This window comes from Suncus etruscus, chromosome 3 (assembly GCF_024139225.1).
Source record: "Suncus etruscus isolate mSunEtr1 chromosome 3, mSunEtr1.pri.cur, whole genome shotgun sequence".
Taxonomy (NCBI): Eukaryota; Metazoa; Chordata; class Mammalia; order Eulipotyphla; family Soricidae; genus Suncus; species Suncus etruscus.
The window spans coordinates 161,145,142-161,163,950 of record NC_064850.1 but is presented as its reverse complement, the minus strand read 5'-3'; the positions used below and the strand labels follow the sequence as shown (position 1 = coordinate 161,163,950).

General features: G+C 38.7%; 1 protein-coding gene and 1 non-coding gene across 2 annotated transcripts in view; both read left to right on the top strand.

The window, feature by feature from the left end:
- The first annotated feature begins 781 nt into the window (after nt 1–781).
- KLHL14 (kelch like family member 14) overlaps nt 782–18,809 on the top strand; it is a 120,938-nt gene continuing 102,910 nt past the window's right edge. The window contains exons 1-2 of the mRNA XM_049770211.1: nt 782–897; nt 1,129–2,127. Coding sequence (XP_049626168.1) covers nt 1,172–2,127 — 956 coding nt within the window. The 5' untranslated portion in view covers nt 782–897; nt 1,129–1,171. The remainder of the gene's footprint in view (nt 898–1,128; nt 2,128–18,809) is intronic.
- Nucleotides 14,828–14,934, top strand: LOC126005763 (U6 spliceosomal RNA). Its single transcript, XR_007494798.1, has one exon. It is a non-coding gene; the product is annotated as a U6 spliceosomal RNA (small nuclear RNA).

Below are 18,809 nucleotides of genomic sequence, written 5' to 3'. Positions count from 1 at the left end.
ACACCTGCCGGTTAACTCGAACTTCTCAGAGTGCCGGAGTTAACCGCGCGGGGCTGGAGCCCGGGAGTGAAGAGCCGTCCACCGCCAAGTCCCTCCGGGGCCTCCACTCCACTCCAGGCTCCGGCTGGGAATGCGCCCCCATAGTCCCCCTTCCTCCCTCCTCGTCTAGCTCAGGTGCAGCCCCGCGGCGGGAGGACGGGGCGCTCGGGGTGGGCTGGGGGGGACGTCGGAACTTGGGGCGCCTCGCAAAGGCGGGGGGCGGGCGGGCGGCTGGGGGGATTCTCCACCAGCAGCTCCCCAGGCGTCTCTGCAACTTGAGCCCCGCCGAGGACGGGGAAGCCGACAGTTCGGGGAGCGGGCCAGCGGGCAGCGCCGGGGCGCGGGGAAGGAGCTCGAATTGATTCGATCGGGACGGCGCCCGCCTCTGCCCCGGTCCTGCCTTCGCCACGCTGCACTTGCTCGGCAGCAGCAGAGAGGGCTTTCGGGGCGCCCTCGCCCCGCCGGCCTGGGACTTTCTCGGGGCAGCTAAGGCTGAGCCAAGGGGCTCCCGGGGCTGGGAGGGGGGAGCTGCGCCCACTCGCACGCTTGGCGGGCACCTCTCCTGCTCCCCCCAAACGGCACCGACAGCCCACATAAAAAAGCACAGCAAAGCGGCGGGCTGAAGTTGAAGTGGAACCTTCCTCCGTCGGTCTCCTGCACGCTCTCTTGGGGCGCCCCCTCGGCTGCCCCACTCCAGGGCCGTTTCCTTCCCTTCATCCCGCCCGGCATGGACACAAGCCCACGAGGGGTCTCGGCTTCAGCAGCCACTCGGCCGTCGCTGCTGCCCAGAGCCCGGAGCCCGGGTGGTTTGGAGCCAAGTGAGGGGTGAAGTGTCCGGGAGGAGGCGAGGACGGGTCGGTAGGAAGCAGAGGGGGCGCCCAGACCCCCCCCCACCCACCCACCCAGACAGGCCCCCTTCAGCCCTTCCTCCAGGGTCGCGGGGGCCCCCGCCAGCCCCCCGCCGAGCCGAGCACTGACTGTCCTTCTTCGCCCTCCCCACCCCACCCCTCCACGCCCTTCCCCACCCCACCCGACCACACCCCACCCTCCGCTCCCCGCTCCCCTCCCTCCCTCCCGCCCGTCTGCCAGGTCGGAGGAGGGTTTAAAGCCAGGTGCGCCGAGCCCGCTCGCCATGTCCAGATCCGGGGACAGGACGTCCACCTTCGACCCCAGCCACAGCGACAACCTGCTGCACGGCCTCAACCTGCTGTGGCGGAAGCAGCTCTTCTGCGACGTGACCCTGACGGCGCAGGGCCAGCAGTTCCACTGCCACAAGGCCGTGCTGGCCTCCTGCTCGCAGTACTTCCGATCGCTCTTCTCCAGCCACCCCCCGCTCGGGGGCGGGATCGGCGGCCAGGACGGGCTCGGGGCGCCCAAGGACCCCCAGCAGCCGCCGCAGCAGCCGCCACAGCAGCCGCAGCAGCCGCCGCCGCCGCCGCCGCAGGAGGAGCCCGGGACGCCGTCCTCCTCCCCCGACGACAAGCTGCTGACCAGCCCCCGGGCCATCAACAACCTGGTGCTGCAGGGCTGCTCGTCCATCGGGCTGCGCCTGGTGCTCGAGTACCTCTACACGGCCAACGTGACCCTGTCCCTGGACACCGTGGAGGAGGTGCTGTCGGTCAGCAAGATCCTGCACATCCCGCAGGTCACCAAGCTGTGCGTGCAGTTCCTCAACGACCAGATCTCGGTGCAGAACTACAAGCAGGTGTGCAAGATCGCCGCGCTGCACGGCCTGGAGGAGACCAAGAAGCTGGCCAACAAGTACCTGGTGGAGGACGTGCTGCTGCTCAACTTCGAGGAGATGCGCGCCTTGCTGGACTCGCTGCCGCCCCCCGTGGAGTCGGAGCTGGCGCTCTTCCAGATGTCCGTGCTCTGGCTGGAGCACGACCGCGAGACCCGCATGCAGTACGCGCCCGACCTCATGAAGCGCCTCCGCTTCGCGCTCATCCCGGCCCCGGAGCTGGTGGAGCGCGTCCAGTCGGTGGACTTCATGCGCACCGACCCGGTGTGCCAGAAGCTGCTGCTGGACGCCATGAACTACCACCTGATGCCCTTCAGGCAGCACTGCAGGCAGAGCCTGGCCAGCAGGTAGGAGACAACAAAGAAGAGGGCGGGGAGCGACGAGGGGAGCCCCAAAGGCCGGAGTGCGGGGAGGGGTGGGGAGGAGGGGGACGCGAGGTGCGCTGGGCGGGAGGCTCTGGCTGATGGAGGACTAACACCAACACATCCGACGAGGTGGGCAAAGTTGATGGCAGAGTCCCTAAAGGTCGGCGGGGACCTGGCCTGACAGCATCCCCGACTCCTGGAAAGCCCTTTTCTCTTTCTTCCCAGAGCGGGCAAGGTGGGAGCTGTGGTTGGAAACTGGCAAGCAGGTGGGGTCCAAGGCCAGGGGGGGGGGGGAGACCCGGAACCCTAAATCCTCCCTCTAAATCTGTAACCGGAACGTACCTAAGATGACAGGATTCTGCCAGAAGTTCCCCCTTTCCGGCTTAAGCTAGGTGATGCGCCCAAGCTTTCCTTCTTTCAGACACTCAAGTTGCTTTTGGTTTTGTTTTTCTGGGGGGGGGTTGTTTGTGTGTTTGTTTGTTTGTTTTGTTTGTTTGTTTTTACGTGCCTGCCTTTGCTCTCTTTGGAACTTGAGTTCTGAGCTGCTTTCTCTGTTAAGGTCACTTTTGGAATTTTAGCATCGTGTGGCCCATACCAAACTTTCTATCTTGTGGAAAGTCTTTCCTTTCACTTTTAGAGGAAAGCCCAGAGAGAGGTGTCAGGGTGTCAAAGAAAATCTTAACTAGTAGTTTACATCCCAGAGGAGTGCTTGGTTGCAGATGGAGAGCACAGTCTACTAGCTTCGAAGTCACCAAGAAGTTGGGAGAGTTTTTGCTCTTGCTCTCCAGACTCTGTGTATGGGAAACTGTATTTCATGCCAAAGGGCAAGAGAAATGATGTGGGTCCCCCTTTCCCGAAAGTGTGACTGAGATTGTTTAAAAGAACTATAGGAATTGACATTCATGTTTCATTGGCTCCAATGTAGAAATCTGTTTTAATGAGTCTAGCAGAGGGTTTCTTTTTCTTCGTGGAAAGGAGAAACAATATGCTAGCTGTTTCTCAAGATAAAACCTCAGGATTCCAGATGTCAAACAACCCAGCAAAGTGTTACATTTGGAAGTACTGGTTTAAAATTTCATCAGGGCGTTTTTCCATTCAGAAGGGGGCCAAAGTTCCCCTCCATGCAGCCTTATGGAATTTAATGTTTATTTTGTCGTTAGGATATTTCCGACAGACCTAGGTAGCTTAAGTTTTAAGAAATGGAAAACATTCTTCAGTTGCTTAGATAACACTGATAATCACTGGTGATTCTACAAAAAAGCATGGATATCTTAAACTTAGAAACTTTTAAGATGTTTTCTCCTAATATTTGTGAAAGAAGAATTAATGCAGAGTCGTATCAAAAGATGTTTGAGAAATAGGGTAGATAGCATGCCAGGTCCTCTCTAGGCCCCAAATTTGATCCCTGGTATACATCACTCCTGCATCTCTCCCAAGTTAGTACCAGAATGGTTCTGGTGGACTCCACTACCTAGGAGATTGAGCAACATCATTCAAAAAGACTGAGAATTTAACTGCCTGATCAAGATCTCAGGGGATGGATCTGGAATTCAGGAGCATTGTTTGGAAACTACCCCCCCCCCCAATAAAAAGATGCCATTGATCACTAGTACACGCAAGGATACAAACTCCTTTGTCCTTGAGTAGTGAAAACAGGAGTCCAACAGGGATAGATAATGTAATTTTATTTAGTAAATGTCTTTCATTGAACTAAAGATAAAACTGGTCAGTTTAGTGTAATGGACATTAGCACATCAATGGATATTGATGATTAATATTTTGTTATTTTAACTTTCAGCACTTTTAAAGGACTATAGAACACTAATTTAGCATAGCATATACATGTTTAAGAATTCAGACAGTATAAATCTGAACACACATTTGTTCATATTTGTAATGTATACATCTACTATAAATCCAAAACCTTAGAAGACTAATAACATCATTGAGAGTTAATTCAATTTAAAGATGAATGTTATACATTTGGTCCAATGTATATACTTTCTAAAGCCCTCAATGGGCTTTTATCTTAAAAGTATGCCCCAGACTTCAGTGTTAGCAGAGTTGACTTTCAAAATGCAAAATCTATTTCCTACCTTAGCCTGGATTCAGTTCACCAGCTATAGGGCCTGCTGGCTCTGTCCTGGTGGAAGGCTGATACCAGGCCGCCTGGCTCTGTGATGACACCTTCCAGCTTCACTGGGCCATGTCATTTGAAGGCTATGTAGTGGTGTCTGACCACTGTATGCTTACAAGTGTCATGGGTACTGCAAGAATCTGATACTTCTGCCATGAAGAGGGGAGAAACATATTTTCCTTAAAAAGCAAAAGAAACAAAAAAGAAAATTATTTAATGTTAGCCTATTTTGGACCTCACAGTAATAATATTTTGTTCCAATAATAGTAATTAACACTTTAATTTTTAAAAACTAATGACATCATTTTAATTTTGTTTTACCAAAACAAAGCAAGATTAACCATCAAGGTCTTCATTTTAATGTAGACAAAAGTGCTGTAAGTTGCAACCAATCGTATCATATTGACCCATTTGTTACTGTGTTAGTGTATAAAAGATGTTCTCATGATCTTACATATATTAAATGGAGGGATAAATATGTTAGACAAGTGTTTTGTGATTATAACACTTTTATTGAAGATATTTGCAAAAATGTTTATGGTCGTTTTTATCTTATATCCACTTGTGGTTTTAAGGTCTAAATATGAAAGAGTTTTTCAAATTCTGAGAAGTTGAAATTAAAATGGAGTATACCTTTGTAACAAGCATAAAATATAAATACATATAATTAAGGAGAATTTACCTATATAAAATGTTATTCATAGAAAACAGAGCTATTAATGAATAAAAAATTTAATAATTTAAACATATTTTAAATATCATTACATAATTTTGCATTTGGCTAAGTCTAGAAAATAAAGCAGTCCAAGCATAAAGGCTTTTATAGGCCCCAATTTTTGCTCTAGTTGCTAAGTTTTTTTTCAGTATGCCATTAACTTGGGTTCAAATTTATATTTCATTTTAGTGAACCAAGCATTAAAATTAATGAGTAATATTTATCTTGTGTTTGAATATAGACATTATTAATTTTAGATAATTGGGCTTGAATAGATACATTTAAAATATTAATATCTTATTTTAAATATTTTACTTAAAAATAAAAATAATAAGCTCTTAAAATGTTTTGAAAAAGCCATTATTAAAACATTAAAATTTTACTTAGTGATATGAACTTACAAGCTGCATTTGTACAATAAAAATTATGAGAGGACTATGGTCCTATACTGAAGTTAGAGATTGTTTTTAGAAGTTAGAAAGAAACTCTATAAAGATTTCACCTTCTATAAAAAAATCCTCTTAAAGATTTACATAAATGAATGTAAAATCTATTTAAGCATTAGGCATACTAATTATCTATTTGCTAAAATGACTTGCAAATGATTTAAAAGTCATTAGATTTATTAATAAATAGTTTTGATTCCTGACTTTGGTGCTTAGAAAGTATTTCTTTAAATGTAAGACAATAGTTTCCATTAGTTCTCTTCTTAAGAATTGAATAATAACCTTAACAAAGCAAATTTATTTTATAACCATTTTTGCTTTCTCATAATCACCACTTTATAACAATTTGATATTGTCGGATTAGAAGTTAAGAATTTAGATTTTGTAGCAGAAGTTATTCATCGATTCAGAATAATTTTTTTTTTATCCTAAACAAGGCCATTGATTATATAGGTATGGGAGCCTGAAAGTTATATCCTACAATCAAAGGCCATTAGAATAGATAATAACACATTATGCTGGCTTAGAAGGCATATTGATAAGGGCAGACAGTGCTCAAATTTTAATTCATGATCGTATTTATGAGCATGTTCGGGTATGCATATTATCTTAGCTATATCTAAATATTTCCATTTTATTAACTTTAAAATGCAACTAAAATATTACTTGATTTATAACATGCTAATTACCAGCTGATGTTCTAGATTTTACAGTTACTAATTGATTTGTTGCTCATAACAACTCTATACAATAGGCACATCATTAATTCATTTTAATGGTAAGAAAAATAATGCCCAGAGAAGTTAAGCATTTTTCCTTTGGACTCACAGCTAATAAATGGAAGAGCCCAAAGTATAAATTGAGGCTTGTATGTCTGTGTTATCATCCAGGCTGTTATTCTTAGAATGTGTTTCTCTACACAGGAATATACTAATGATTTATGTTAATGTGTTTTTTTTTCAAAAACAACTTTATTCATGACACATTTATGCATGAACTTTATTCATGACATATTTCCACCTCTGGAAATGAGCTAAAAAAATTCCACCTTTCTACCTCCTTGTTCCCACTTTCTCCACTCCCTCCAAATAAAAGAGAAACAAAATAAGCAAGGAATAAAAAAACACACCAAAAACAAAAAACCTGAACAAACAAGCAAACAAACAAACAAAAATTTCCCCAAATTCCCAAATGCACTGCATTTTCCGGGAGGGAGAGGGAGGAATTTACACTGAAGCTGCTGGGGTCAGAATGGCATCATCCAGCTACAGAAACCTACAAAGAAAGACATTCAAAACAAAAAAAAAAACACAGAAGGAAGCAAAGCAGATCACCAGGCAATCTAGAAGGGCAGGGATAGACTAATGATTGATGTTAGATTCTTTGAAAAAAAACATAAATATATTAGTGTATTTGACTTGACAAGAAAATAAATATTTTAATCCAGGTTAGACCCCCATGTTGGGGGTATAATATCAAAACCTTTTGGGTTAGCTAATTTCACAATCTCAATTTTCCCTGTAATGGCAAAATAACCATGATCAATAAACTAATATTAGATAAATTTGTTCAAATAAAACTTCATTTGCTGCAGTGAAATTCCATGTAGCTTTCACATGTCATGTAATATGTTACTTATATGACATGTGATAAAAACTTCTTTAGATTTTTTTTAAACTTTATTTATTGATTGATTGATTAATTGATTGATTGGTTGTTGGGCCACACCAGTGGTGCTCCTAGGTTCCTCCTGGCTCTGCATTCAGAAATTATCCTTCCTTGGCAGGCTAGGGGACCATTTGGGTGCCAGGAATCGACCTGGGTCCCTTCCTGGTCAGACACATCCAAGGCAAACACCCTTCCACTGTGCTATCTCTTTGGCCCTTCTTTAGATTTTTGACTATTTAAACATATAAAAATTATTTTAGGTTGTGGGCTGTATAACAAAAGAAGGTGCACTGGAATTTTTTTCTTAATCACCTTGCACCACTCTATTTTAGGTATTTGGGATATATCAATGAATAAAATGAATGCAAAACTTTTCTCTTATGCTAATACATAGAAACTCACTAATCTTCCTTTCTTCTGTTTGGAACTATTTCAAGTCTAAAATACTACCAGGTCATATTATGGTTTTAATGTTTCAAAATAGGATATATGTATTAAGTAGTCATCCCAGAAAAGATAATATGAATAATTAAAACATTGAATGAGTTACAATTTTTAATCACACAGAATGCAGAACCAGCTAACATAGAATAGTAATTTTTAAATCTTAGATATATTTATGTGTCATAGTAATTTCCAAGAGGAAATTAAAGTAGTTGGATATATTTAACAAACTTTTTTGTGGTTAACAAAACAAACAACTTTATCTGAATACACAAATAAATACAAAATTAACAGGTTTTTTTGTAAATACCATCATCTATCTTCAAGTACTTTAATTATAGGATACATATTGTCAGGATTGAATAAATCAGCTGAATGAATAATTCTAGAACATCCTTGTCTTCTCCAAATTGAATAATTTTCAGAAAAACACTCATGCTATTATATGATTGACTTTTTTACCTTTCTCCACTATTAGAGGGTGACTGACTCCTGAATATTTTTAGTCAAAGCTTTTAACTGAGCCCCAAGTTTGCTTCAAAAATGTGAGTTTAATATGAATTAGTATTGGTTTTAAATATTAAAGTGAACACTTAAGATTTGAGACTGTGTAATGTGAATTGACAACTCTATGAAAATTTTTAAGTGAGGATAATTTAAACTATGATACACATACATGACCATTTCTTGCCAACAATAATAGTGGTTGTTATCACTAATTGAAGACCTCCCACGAGCTTGACAAGGAAGCCAAGAGCACAGCAGTGTGTGGCCCCCAAACAAAATGAAAACAAACTCTAATCTACACCTTCCATATCTTCCTTGTACCACACTATGGAACTAATTAAAAATCCCAACTTTAGAATGCTTCTTCAAACCACCCAACCAATGAAGAAGAGTGAGAGGAATATATTACAATGACAAAAATTACTGCCTACTGGTCTACCGGGCTTAGATATTAGTGGGATAATTATTATTAGAGGGACAAGTTATAAAGTTGGTCAGATATGGCACTAATATTAACTTATTCAAAATGAAGGAGACAATATATTTAAAATAAACCAATAAAAATAAATTTTGTTTTAACTATGAAAAACAATAGAAAAGCCCTAAGGCTTAAATTTGTTCTGAGATTCTTTATTTCCCTCCTAGATTTCTATGCATGTAGTACAGAGTGGTTTCAGATTTCTTTCTGAAAGGATGATAGAAAGCTATTCATTTTAATGAAAACTATAGGTGATAAACACAACAGGTTGAAACCAGAGTTATAAGAATGCCTGTGTATTTTAATAGCATGAAATAAGTTGACTCTAATTGGAAATTTATTCTGTTAACATTATGTTTCAAGAAAATCATTTTGTTATGCTAGAAATGCTTATGCCTTCTGTCATTCATTTAGAATTCCAAAGAATATATCCATTGGCATGCCTTTTTCATTGAACTCAAAGTAATTCATGATTCTTAAATCACTAATGATAATTTTTTAAAGCAATTTTATGACATGGTCAGGAAAATGAATTAACTAGAAGGATTCTCAGTTGTAACAGAGTAGATGGTAAATATGTTTATTTTAACATGAATATCAGAAAATGTACTTTAACCAATAAAATTAATCATCAATAGGATTATAAGTATTACAATATTAGAAGCAAACCAGAAAGTACCCAAAAAGCCTACAATAGTAAAAATATAAAAATTAATATTTATAATGGAAAGAGAAAGAATTAAAAAGCAGTGTGTTATAGAAGTTTAAGAAATGAGGGCCAGATAGTATATGGGTTAAGGCTTTGCCTTAATCAATTCAAATTCTATCCCCAGCACCCCAAATGTTTTCCAGAACAATTCTAGAAGTGATCTCTGAGCACAGAATCAAGAGTGACTCCCGAGCACAGAACAAGGAGTAAGACCTCAGTACCACTATCTGTGCACCTTCTTCTAAAAATTATACAAAGAAATACGGGAAATAAAATGTTTTCAAAAGATAGGTTATTTGAGGGTTAAATGGGAAACCGGTAGGAGAAGACATAAAACTTTCAAATTTGCAGTGTTTAATGAAAATTATTACATGTTCAGCTTATATTATTTATAGTTGTAGAGTTCAGTTTTTAAAAAGAAATAATACACTTAAAAGTAAACAAATATTTTCACAAGAAAAAAGTTCAACAATGTTATGTTCTCTCTATAATTCAACTCAATTCCATAACTATAAATTTTAATGAGTTTATCAAGTTGTTTTATTAAAAAAATACCTTTTCCAGTGCTAGGTAATGCAGTAAAATCATGGGAGTTCAAAAGGAAAAGATGTTATACCAATAGAAGGAAATAAAAATGTATCTGCACTTTTTCTTTTTTTTTTTTTTTGGTTTTTGGGCCACACCCGGCGGTGCTCAGGGGTGACTCCTGGCTGTCTGCTCAGAAATAGCTCCTGGCAGGCACGGGGGACCATATGGGACACCAGGATTCGAACCAACCACCTTTGGTCCTGGATCGGCTGCTTGCAAGGCAAACGCCGCTGTGCTATCTCTCCAGGCCCGTATCTGCACTTTTTAATAAATTTATTAAAATTAGAGAGTACAGCAAACCTAGGAAGTAAAGGAGGGGGGCCGGAGCAATAGCACAGCAGTAGGGCATTTGCCTTGCATGATGTTGACCCAGGGTGGACCTGGGTTTGTCCAGGGCATCCCTTATGGTCCCCTGAGCCAGGAGCAATTTCTGAGTGCATATCCAGGAGTAATCCTTGAGTGTCATTGGGCATGGCCCCCAAACAAACAAAAAACAAAGAAGTAAAGGAGGGCTCTTAAAACCTTGAATCTTTTCTAAAACTATTCCATACCACAGAGGGAACTTGGATGATGCAGAAACATATGGCATATCTCCCCAATGTTTATTAGTACATCTAATGCCACAAATTCTTTTTAGGTGATGAGATACAGAGATGAGAAAGACAGATATTTCTGACTTATATAGTTTACTATCTATATCAATTAGAAAAGTGCCATGGTTCCAGAGATCACTTACAAAGTGAATGCTGAAGTCTCTACAAAAGAAATTTAAGATGAAGTTTGAGAGATAACATAATAATATTGTGTAAGGGGGAGGTAAGGTAGGCAACTGGGGAAGGCACAAGTTTAGAGATGAGTTTGAATGAGCACTAAACAGAAAAAAATATGGCAAATTCCAGGATCTGAAAAAAAAATGCATGAGGCTAGAGATTACAAGAAAGGTTTATCCAAATCACCCGGTTGTCCAAATCACAGAAAAGTTTTAGCCCATTATGAGGGTTAGGCACACAATGAAATTCCATAGTGGAAAATTTAATGTGCTTTTCCTCTGGAATGGAAGAAAAAGCAAAGTAATATTATAATACAATCATTTTTGTCTTCGTAATCATAATCCTAAGTGTTGATCCTAGCTCTGCTCTAGCTGAGTCCCATATCAGTCAAATTGGCTTGTAATTATAACTTTATTTCTTGGAATTTTAGTAAAGATCAAATTATGGAATACTAATAAAATACTATATATACATAAAATGCTATTTTAAATTAATATATTGATTTTAAGTAACATATAAAGAAAAAATGCCTAAACAAACTTTTTTCTTCTTCCATTATTTCTGTAAAAGAAATACTTGATTTCACTTAAAGGTAGAGCCTTAGTCAAAGATTTTTGAAACCAGAGGAAGTAAGTTGAAAGAACCTGAAGAGTTACACAAAAGCATCAAAAGTTTTTAGGAAAATTGGGATTTCTGATTGCTCTGAGCAATTTGCATTCAATTCTTCAAAACTGTTAGACAGAAATTCTTAGACATAAAGTTATTTCCTTTCTTTTATAGAGGAAGGAAGTTCCTACTTTTTAAAACTCAAGATCAGTCATCATTTCTCTTAACCCAGAGCCTTTCACATAGGTCTGACTCTGCTCCCCCATGAGTTTTGTGAACATGTTGGCAAATTGCACCTGAGCAGAGACTCTGAACTTTTTCAGAGCTCAGCTTAGCCACCGTATGGAGACTGGCTCACTGGAGGCTGCAGACAAGTGAACTGAAGAATTACAGTCGGTTTCACTTCTCTGCCTTATGTGCCTTCAGGTGCCTCTAAAGACAAGCAAGGCCAGTGAAATGAAGAGGAAGAGGAAAAGAGAAAATGACAATAGTAAAATACGAGAGTCCTTGGGAATGTAAAGGCATTGACGAAATATGTTCATAGATGGATGTGTGTATATATATGTATCCACAAAGGAAATGTTGGTTGTCAGCATTAAGTTTTCTTTATGGTAACTTCTGTACAGAGACGTATTTTATGAGATAAGGGTTTATTTTGTGTGTAGGATCCAGGGAAGCCAAGTATTCAATCTGACTCTGAAGTGAAGAATCATTAGTTTGGGAAGAGTCCATTTTCAACCCTCAAAATAGTTATATTTTCGTCTGCTTCGAATAAAATATTGTCTGGCCTTGGTTTTCAACACTCTTCAAAATCATTGGAGAGAGCATCAAGATTAGGAGAGGGAATCCAAGACCTGTGAGTGAGAGGATGATAATGGAAAGACTTTGTGCTTGAAAATGTAATGTAGGTCTTCAACATTCTTTATCTCATAAGCGTAGTGGTTCATTGATACTAAGGGGTTCAAGCCAATATCAGTATGTCATAGGACTAGAAATGTGTACATTCTTACACAGGCCAATATTGTGGATTGGTTACCATGACAACTGTACTACTACTGAAAAAGATACTTCAAGCAATTGCCCTATCTTAAAGTTTTTACTAGTGCTCACTCCAAACTAAAGGATATATGTGTTTATATATGTAAATATGTATATCAATGAGTTGTATATTATCATAATCTTGTAGAAATAGATATCTAATTTCCCCTTCAGTTCACTTATTGATATTGGGACTCAATTCAATTTAGGTTTAATCTAATGCTAAAGTTTTTTGCCTTGTTCTGGTTTGGGGCTCACTCTGGTAGTTTTTTGGGGGACCAGATTTAGTACCAGGAACCAGACAAGTATTGACTATGTACATGTAACACCTTAGTCCTTGTGCTATCTCTCTGTTTTCTTACGCTAAATTATAATAACTTGAGATCTAAGTACTGTTGTGATGGTAATGAAGTTTTTGCTGTGACAATTTTGTCTACCTTTGAATGAACTATTTTAGACCAAATTATTTAGTCTCTTCTATCCATTTGATCTTTTTGAAAATAGTAAGAAAGGTTAAAGATAAAAAGAGGGGATCTAAGTTGATTAGTTTTACTGAGATGTAATTTTTTTTTTTGGGATTTTTGGGCCACACCCGGCAGTGCTCAGGGGTTACTCCTGGCTATCTGCTCAGAAATAGTTCCTGGCAAACTCAGGGGGCCATATGGAACGCCATATGGGATGCTGGGATTCGAACCAAACACCTTAGGTCCTGGGTGGCTGCTTGCAAGGCAAACACTGCTGTGCTATCTCTCCAGCCCCGAGATGTAATTTTTATAGCATGTAATTGAGCCACATATAACATATAATACAATGACTTCTAGTGTCATATTCACAGAGCTGAATAGTCACTATTAATTTAATAACTTTTGTTTGTTTCTTTTTGGGCTACACCTGGTAGAACTCAGGGCATACTCTTGGCTCTGCACTCAGAAATCAGTCCCGGTGGTGTATGGGTCATATGGTATACAGGGATTAAACCTGAATGCAAGGCAAGCACTCCACTCACCGTATTCTTGTCCCAATCTTGGAACATTTTATAAATCCCTTCCAAATAGCTACATACCTGCTAATGATCACTCTTCTTTCTCCTCTCCTCAGGTCTGAATCTACTTTATGTTTCCATAGTTATGATTATTATGGACAGTTCCTAGAACTAGGATCTATAATATATAGAGTAGTTCTATGCCAAATTCTGCCATGCAGCATAATTTTCAAAGTTCATTCATAATATGGTGTGTAAATGTACTTCATTTTTTATTGAGGCAATATCAATTATTTTAGGAATACACTTCTTCAGATGATTAGTGTCATATCACTCCCTCCACCAAAGAATAAGTAAACCTCCACCATATTTCACCCTCTCTATCCTTTGCTCCTTCTAACATCACCACACCCTTTGAATTTCAGTTCTGTAGTCAGAATTTGAAAGTTTGTTTTGATATGATTTTAGCTGAATTTATTCTTTTTGTGGCTGAATATCATTCCACAAAATGAATTTGTTACAATTTTTACATCAATTAATGTATTTTATTATTATAAATGGTGCTATTATGAAGCAAGCATAATTTTAGTGAGGATGTATATTTAAATTTCCTTTAGTCATATGCCTACTAATGAAATTGCTGAGTCTTATAATAATACAGCTAAAAGAATACAAAAATAAGTATAAGATAAAAAGTAAGTATAACCTTTTGAGGAGTTGTCCAATTATTTCTCAGAGCAGCTACACCATTTTGCATTCTCAACCAGTAGTATATAATCCTTCAAGATTTTCTATATACTCCCCAAAATGTATTAACTTTTTTTTACTGAAACCATCATAGTATGAGTAAAGTGTTATTCCATTGTGGTTTGTGTTTTCCTAATAAATAGATAATGATTTACGTTAAAATCATCTTTTCATGTGCATGTTGGTCACTTGTAATCGTATTTTAAGAAATATCAATTCAAGTACTTTGATTTTTTAATTGTTTTTATATTAAACTAAAAATTCTTTAAATATTTTTGTGACTAAGTCTATCTTATGCAATTTGAAGTGCTCTATCTATCAAATGGAAAAATGTATGTAAATTTATAGTAGAAAAATTTTCATATACTTTTCCACCAAACATGTGCTTATTTTATAAAATGTTTGTTTGGTATGGCAGAAGAAAATATAGAGAAATACAATGTTGTCTATTTTTCACCTTATATGATACTTTTAATGTTTGATACTTGATGTTGAATTCTGCCTTATATTTTTAAAGTAATGATCTGGACTTAGTTTGGCAAATCTTTTATTATTTAAAAATGGTCATTACTTAAGTCATTTATTTTTATATTTTAATTATTATAAAGGAGCCAGAGAGATATTACAGTGTGTAATGTATTTGCTTGTATAAAGATGATTCATATTTGTTTTCCAGAATTGTGTTCTTTGAGCATCACCAAGAGTGATTTTTGAGCATAATCCAGGTATTGGCCTTGAGTACCACTGCATTTGACCCAAAAACAAGCCAAACATTTCAAACTATGTTTATGAAATAAATATCCTAGGGAAATTATAAAGAATTATTTTAATTAAACCGTAATAATTTGTGCTCGCTTCGGCAGCACATATACTAAAATTGGAACTATACAGAGAAGATTAGCATGGCCCCTGTGTAAGGATGACACGCAAATTCATGAAACATTCATATTTAAAAAAAAGTTATAATTCTTTTTTTAATTTTTTATTCTTTTTAAATTTATTTAAAGAAATATATCACATAGTTGACACAATTGATCATAATACATTTGTTTTAGGAAGACCAAAGGCAAAGTTATTTAAACAAATAGAAAATAGAAGGAAAAACTAAAGAAATGGAAAAGAAAGGAAAGCAGGGGCCGGGCGGTGGCGCTGGAGGTAAGGTGCCTGCCTTGCCTGCGCTAGCCTAGGATGGACCGCAGTTCGATCCCCCGGCGTCCCATATGGTTCCCCCAAGAAGCCAGGAGCAACTTCTGAGCGCATAGCCAGGAGTAACCCCTGAGCGTCACAGGGTGTGGCCCAAAAACCAAAAAAAATAAAATAAAATAAAAAAAAAAGTAGATTTTTGAAAATTATTGAATCACCAATGAACTGATTAAAACCATAGCAGAAGATTTAGTAAGCTCTTCTTTTTATTTTTTAAAGTATAAGATGTAAAGAAATACAGTAAAAAAAAAAAACAGTGTGAGAGTGGCAATTGTTGTTTGCATAGGCCCAGCAAAATATGGGGGAAATGGAAAGGAAAAGCCTTGGTTTAAATATAAGGAGACCTTACACCTGAAGTTTTCTGGCATAAGACCAACTTTGGGCTCCAATTAGGTTTTAGGTTTTCCAATCCCTGAGTCATTCTCTGTGGTCCTAGTTAAATTTTTTTTTTCACACAATTGCGTTGTTGGTGTCAGGTTTCTGTAGTTAAAGATTCTGGATTCTGTACATATCCTACATTGAAGTCAAGATGATGTGGAACGTCCCCTAGTTTCACCTCACAATTAGTTGGCAATGTGGAGAGCCCTGCCCCAAAAGCAGGTTGTTGTTAAGTTGTCTGAGTGTTAAGGGAACCCTCTTTGGAGTATATCGATGCCAGGGTAGTGGTAGGGTCTTCCCTGGTAGAGGTTTGCTTCCAGGTGATGGTATAGACAATGGTGGTTGTTTTGTATATGGTATCCTTTGTTCAGGGGTGAATGGACAATGCCAGTTCTTTTGAGACCTGAGCCTATGTTCAGGGTGTAAGGCCCCATTGCATTACAAGATTTGTGTGTTCCTGTCTCTATTAGATAAGAACTTGTTTGTATGTATAATATTTTCCCATTTTAATGTGCCAATGCAAAAGAGGAACAATGCCACAGGTATCATTGGTGCATATGGGGGCCGAGGGAACAAGTCCAACAATCCCCGTAACTTGATTCTAACATGAGCTCTAAACCAAGGAACTTTTCTACCAGAATTCCTTATTGAACAGATCACAAAGAAAAAAAAATCAGTGGGAGAAATTGTCACTATATAAGAGGATATTAGTAAGGGTTATAGCTGTTTAGGGAATACATATAAGATATTCAAAGGATATTATCATGTCCCTTTTATGTCTTTTGAAATAGTTGGGGGATATTAAGTCTGGTGCACCACTTTGGTCTTTTATTTGACCTGTGAAGTCTGAAAAACATATCCCAATAGTCCTATATCTGAAAATATACTTGAGCAGTAACTTCTCAGAAACCATGTCAATTAGCAAGCAAATGTCAACAGTGAAGGAAGGAGGAAAGGAGGCCAGGTTGCTGAGAGTAGATCAATAGCCACAGTGTATTGATATCTTCTCAGGCTGAAAGTATATCTTGGGTGCTGGTTGGCAACTGGCTTTATGTTGGGATAATGATCTGCTTCTTGAGGAGCCAAGAACTGAGGATTAAAAGGGTTAGATGTAGGGTAATAGCAGGTGGAGGTGAGAGAGTGAAGGACTAGAAATGAGCTTGTAGTGTGGTGGGCCAAGGAGGGAAGGACAGAATACAACAGAGACATTCTGCATATCCAAACATACATTAAGCCCTAGGAACTCCTATTAAACTATCTATACTATATGCTTGGGGTGCTAGCCCACACACAGTTTTGAAAATGGAGACTGGTGGAAAATATTCTTAATAATCATTGAATAAGGAGAAATAAATCAATAGAAACTCGAAAACAGGCACTCAGTTAAGAAAAGAAAGAGACTATTTTTGTGGGGATCAGGAAGAATTGGTATAGACTAGTGTTTTCAGTCATGGCTGAGATTCAGCTGAGGAATTCACAGATATCATCAAAGTGTCACACATGGAAATGTGAAATGCATCTTGAGAAGCACTTGTCCAGTTTTCTTCTGCCATTGCTGCAGTCTCCTCATAATTTTTCCATAGAAGCAGAAATTTCAGCAAGAAATGATTTTTACTCCTCTTAGTAAGTTTATAAGATGTACTAAGTTACTTACTCTTTTTTTAATCTTTTAATTTAACATTTTTAGAGCATGCATCACATAGTTGACATAGTTAATTGTAATATGTTTGTTTCCAGATAAGTTAGAACAAAATTATTGAAGAAAAAAAGAAGAGAGGAAAGATGTACAGCAACAAGCAAATTTCTGAAAACTATTGTATCTTCAATAAGGTTATTAAGTCATTGTCATAAAGTTTGGCAAGCTCTTGTTGCTAGCTGACCATACTGTTACTTCATTTGTTTTGGAACATTAGGTGATTTTTGCTTCACATTGGCAATCTACATTGGTGTGTTTTTATGAGGATGGCATTATTAAACAAGAATAAAGTTGTTGAGAGGCCACACATATGGCTTTGCAGTCCCAGAACTTGAAGCACTATTACTAATATTGCAGATTTTGGGTGGCACTTTTTGGCTGTCAAGTCCTCTAGGGAGCTGGCTGGGTGCAGACATAGCAACTGCCCAATTTGCTTAATCTTGATTTGAATGTTTATACATGGAAGAATGTTAAGCAAATAATTTTTTTAGTTTGGTATTTATGCTTTTATATGGAACCATTTATACCTGGATTATAATTCCTTCAAAAATTAAATTTACAGATTACATAACAAAAACTAGAAATAGCCATCATAGATCTGAGAGCAAAATGGCAGAAATTTTTAACATAGATTTATTTTCTCTAAATAGTTGATACCTTATCAAAAGTACGTGATGAATTTAAAGTCAAATTTCAAGAAAGTAGATAGCATCTTCAAGTCTTCTGTCTTCCTTCGGCAGAAGTCATAGTCATATAAAGTATCTAAAGCTAGGCAGTCACTGCAGGAAGCTACAAATATCACTGTCACTAAGACATGCTTATATTCAAAACTGGAAAAAGAGAACACAAGAAAGTATTCAACATCACTATAATGTTCTCATATATATATTCGTAGCTTGAAGTTTCTCCAGAGTTAGGGAGCAGCAAACTAAACAGCAAGTATCTATTTTGGAATCCACACCAAGAAAGGGGCACCCATCCTATTTAGCAGAGATCTCTCGTCTTTCATCTCAAGTTAAAAAACTGGGAGCTAAAGTTCCAGAAAACAGTCTTTCAACTGATAAAGAGTAATCTCCCTTCAGAAAAGATGCTTTAAATATTTTACAGCAAGGAAACTTTAGTAACTACAAGCTTAGAAAACATTCAAAAGATGCGGGAAAGATTGTACAAGGGGCCAGTTTGATCCCAACACAGCATTTGGTGTTCCAAGCACCAGAAAATGTGTCCCTGAGCATAGAGCTAGGAGTATACCTGAATACCACTGCGTACAGCCCAAACCATTGCCCCACCCAAAGAAATACTCAAATTTTCTAAAAGCACAAAATAGTTTAATGACTACAACTACATAGATTTTAGAGTTTCTCCATTTCTTCTATCTTTCCTTTATTTTTTGTTTTTGTTTTTGTTTTTGGTTCACATCTGCTGGTGCTCAGGGGTTATGCCTATTTAGGATTTAAGATTGTTTGGAGGATCAAGCAGTACTAAGGAGTTCAGACTTCCTACATACAAGTCATGTACTCTAAGCTTATTATCAAGCTATCTCTCTGCCTTG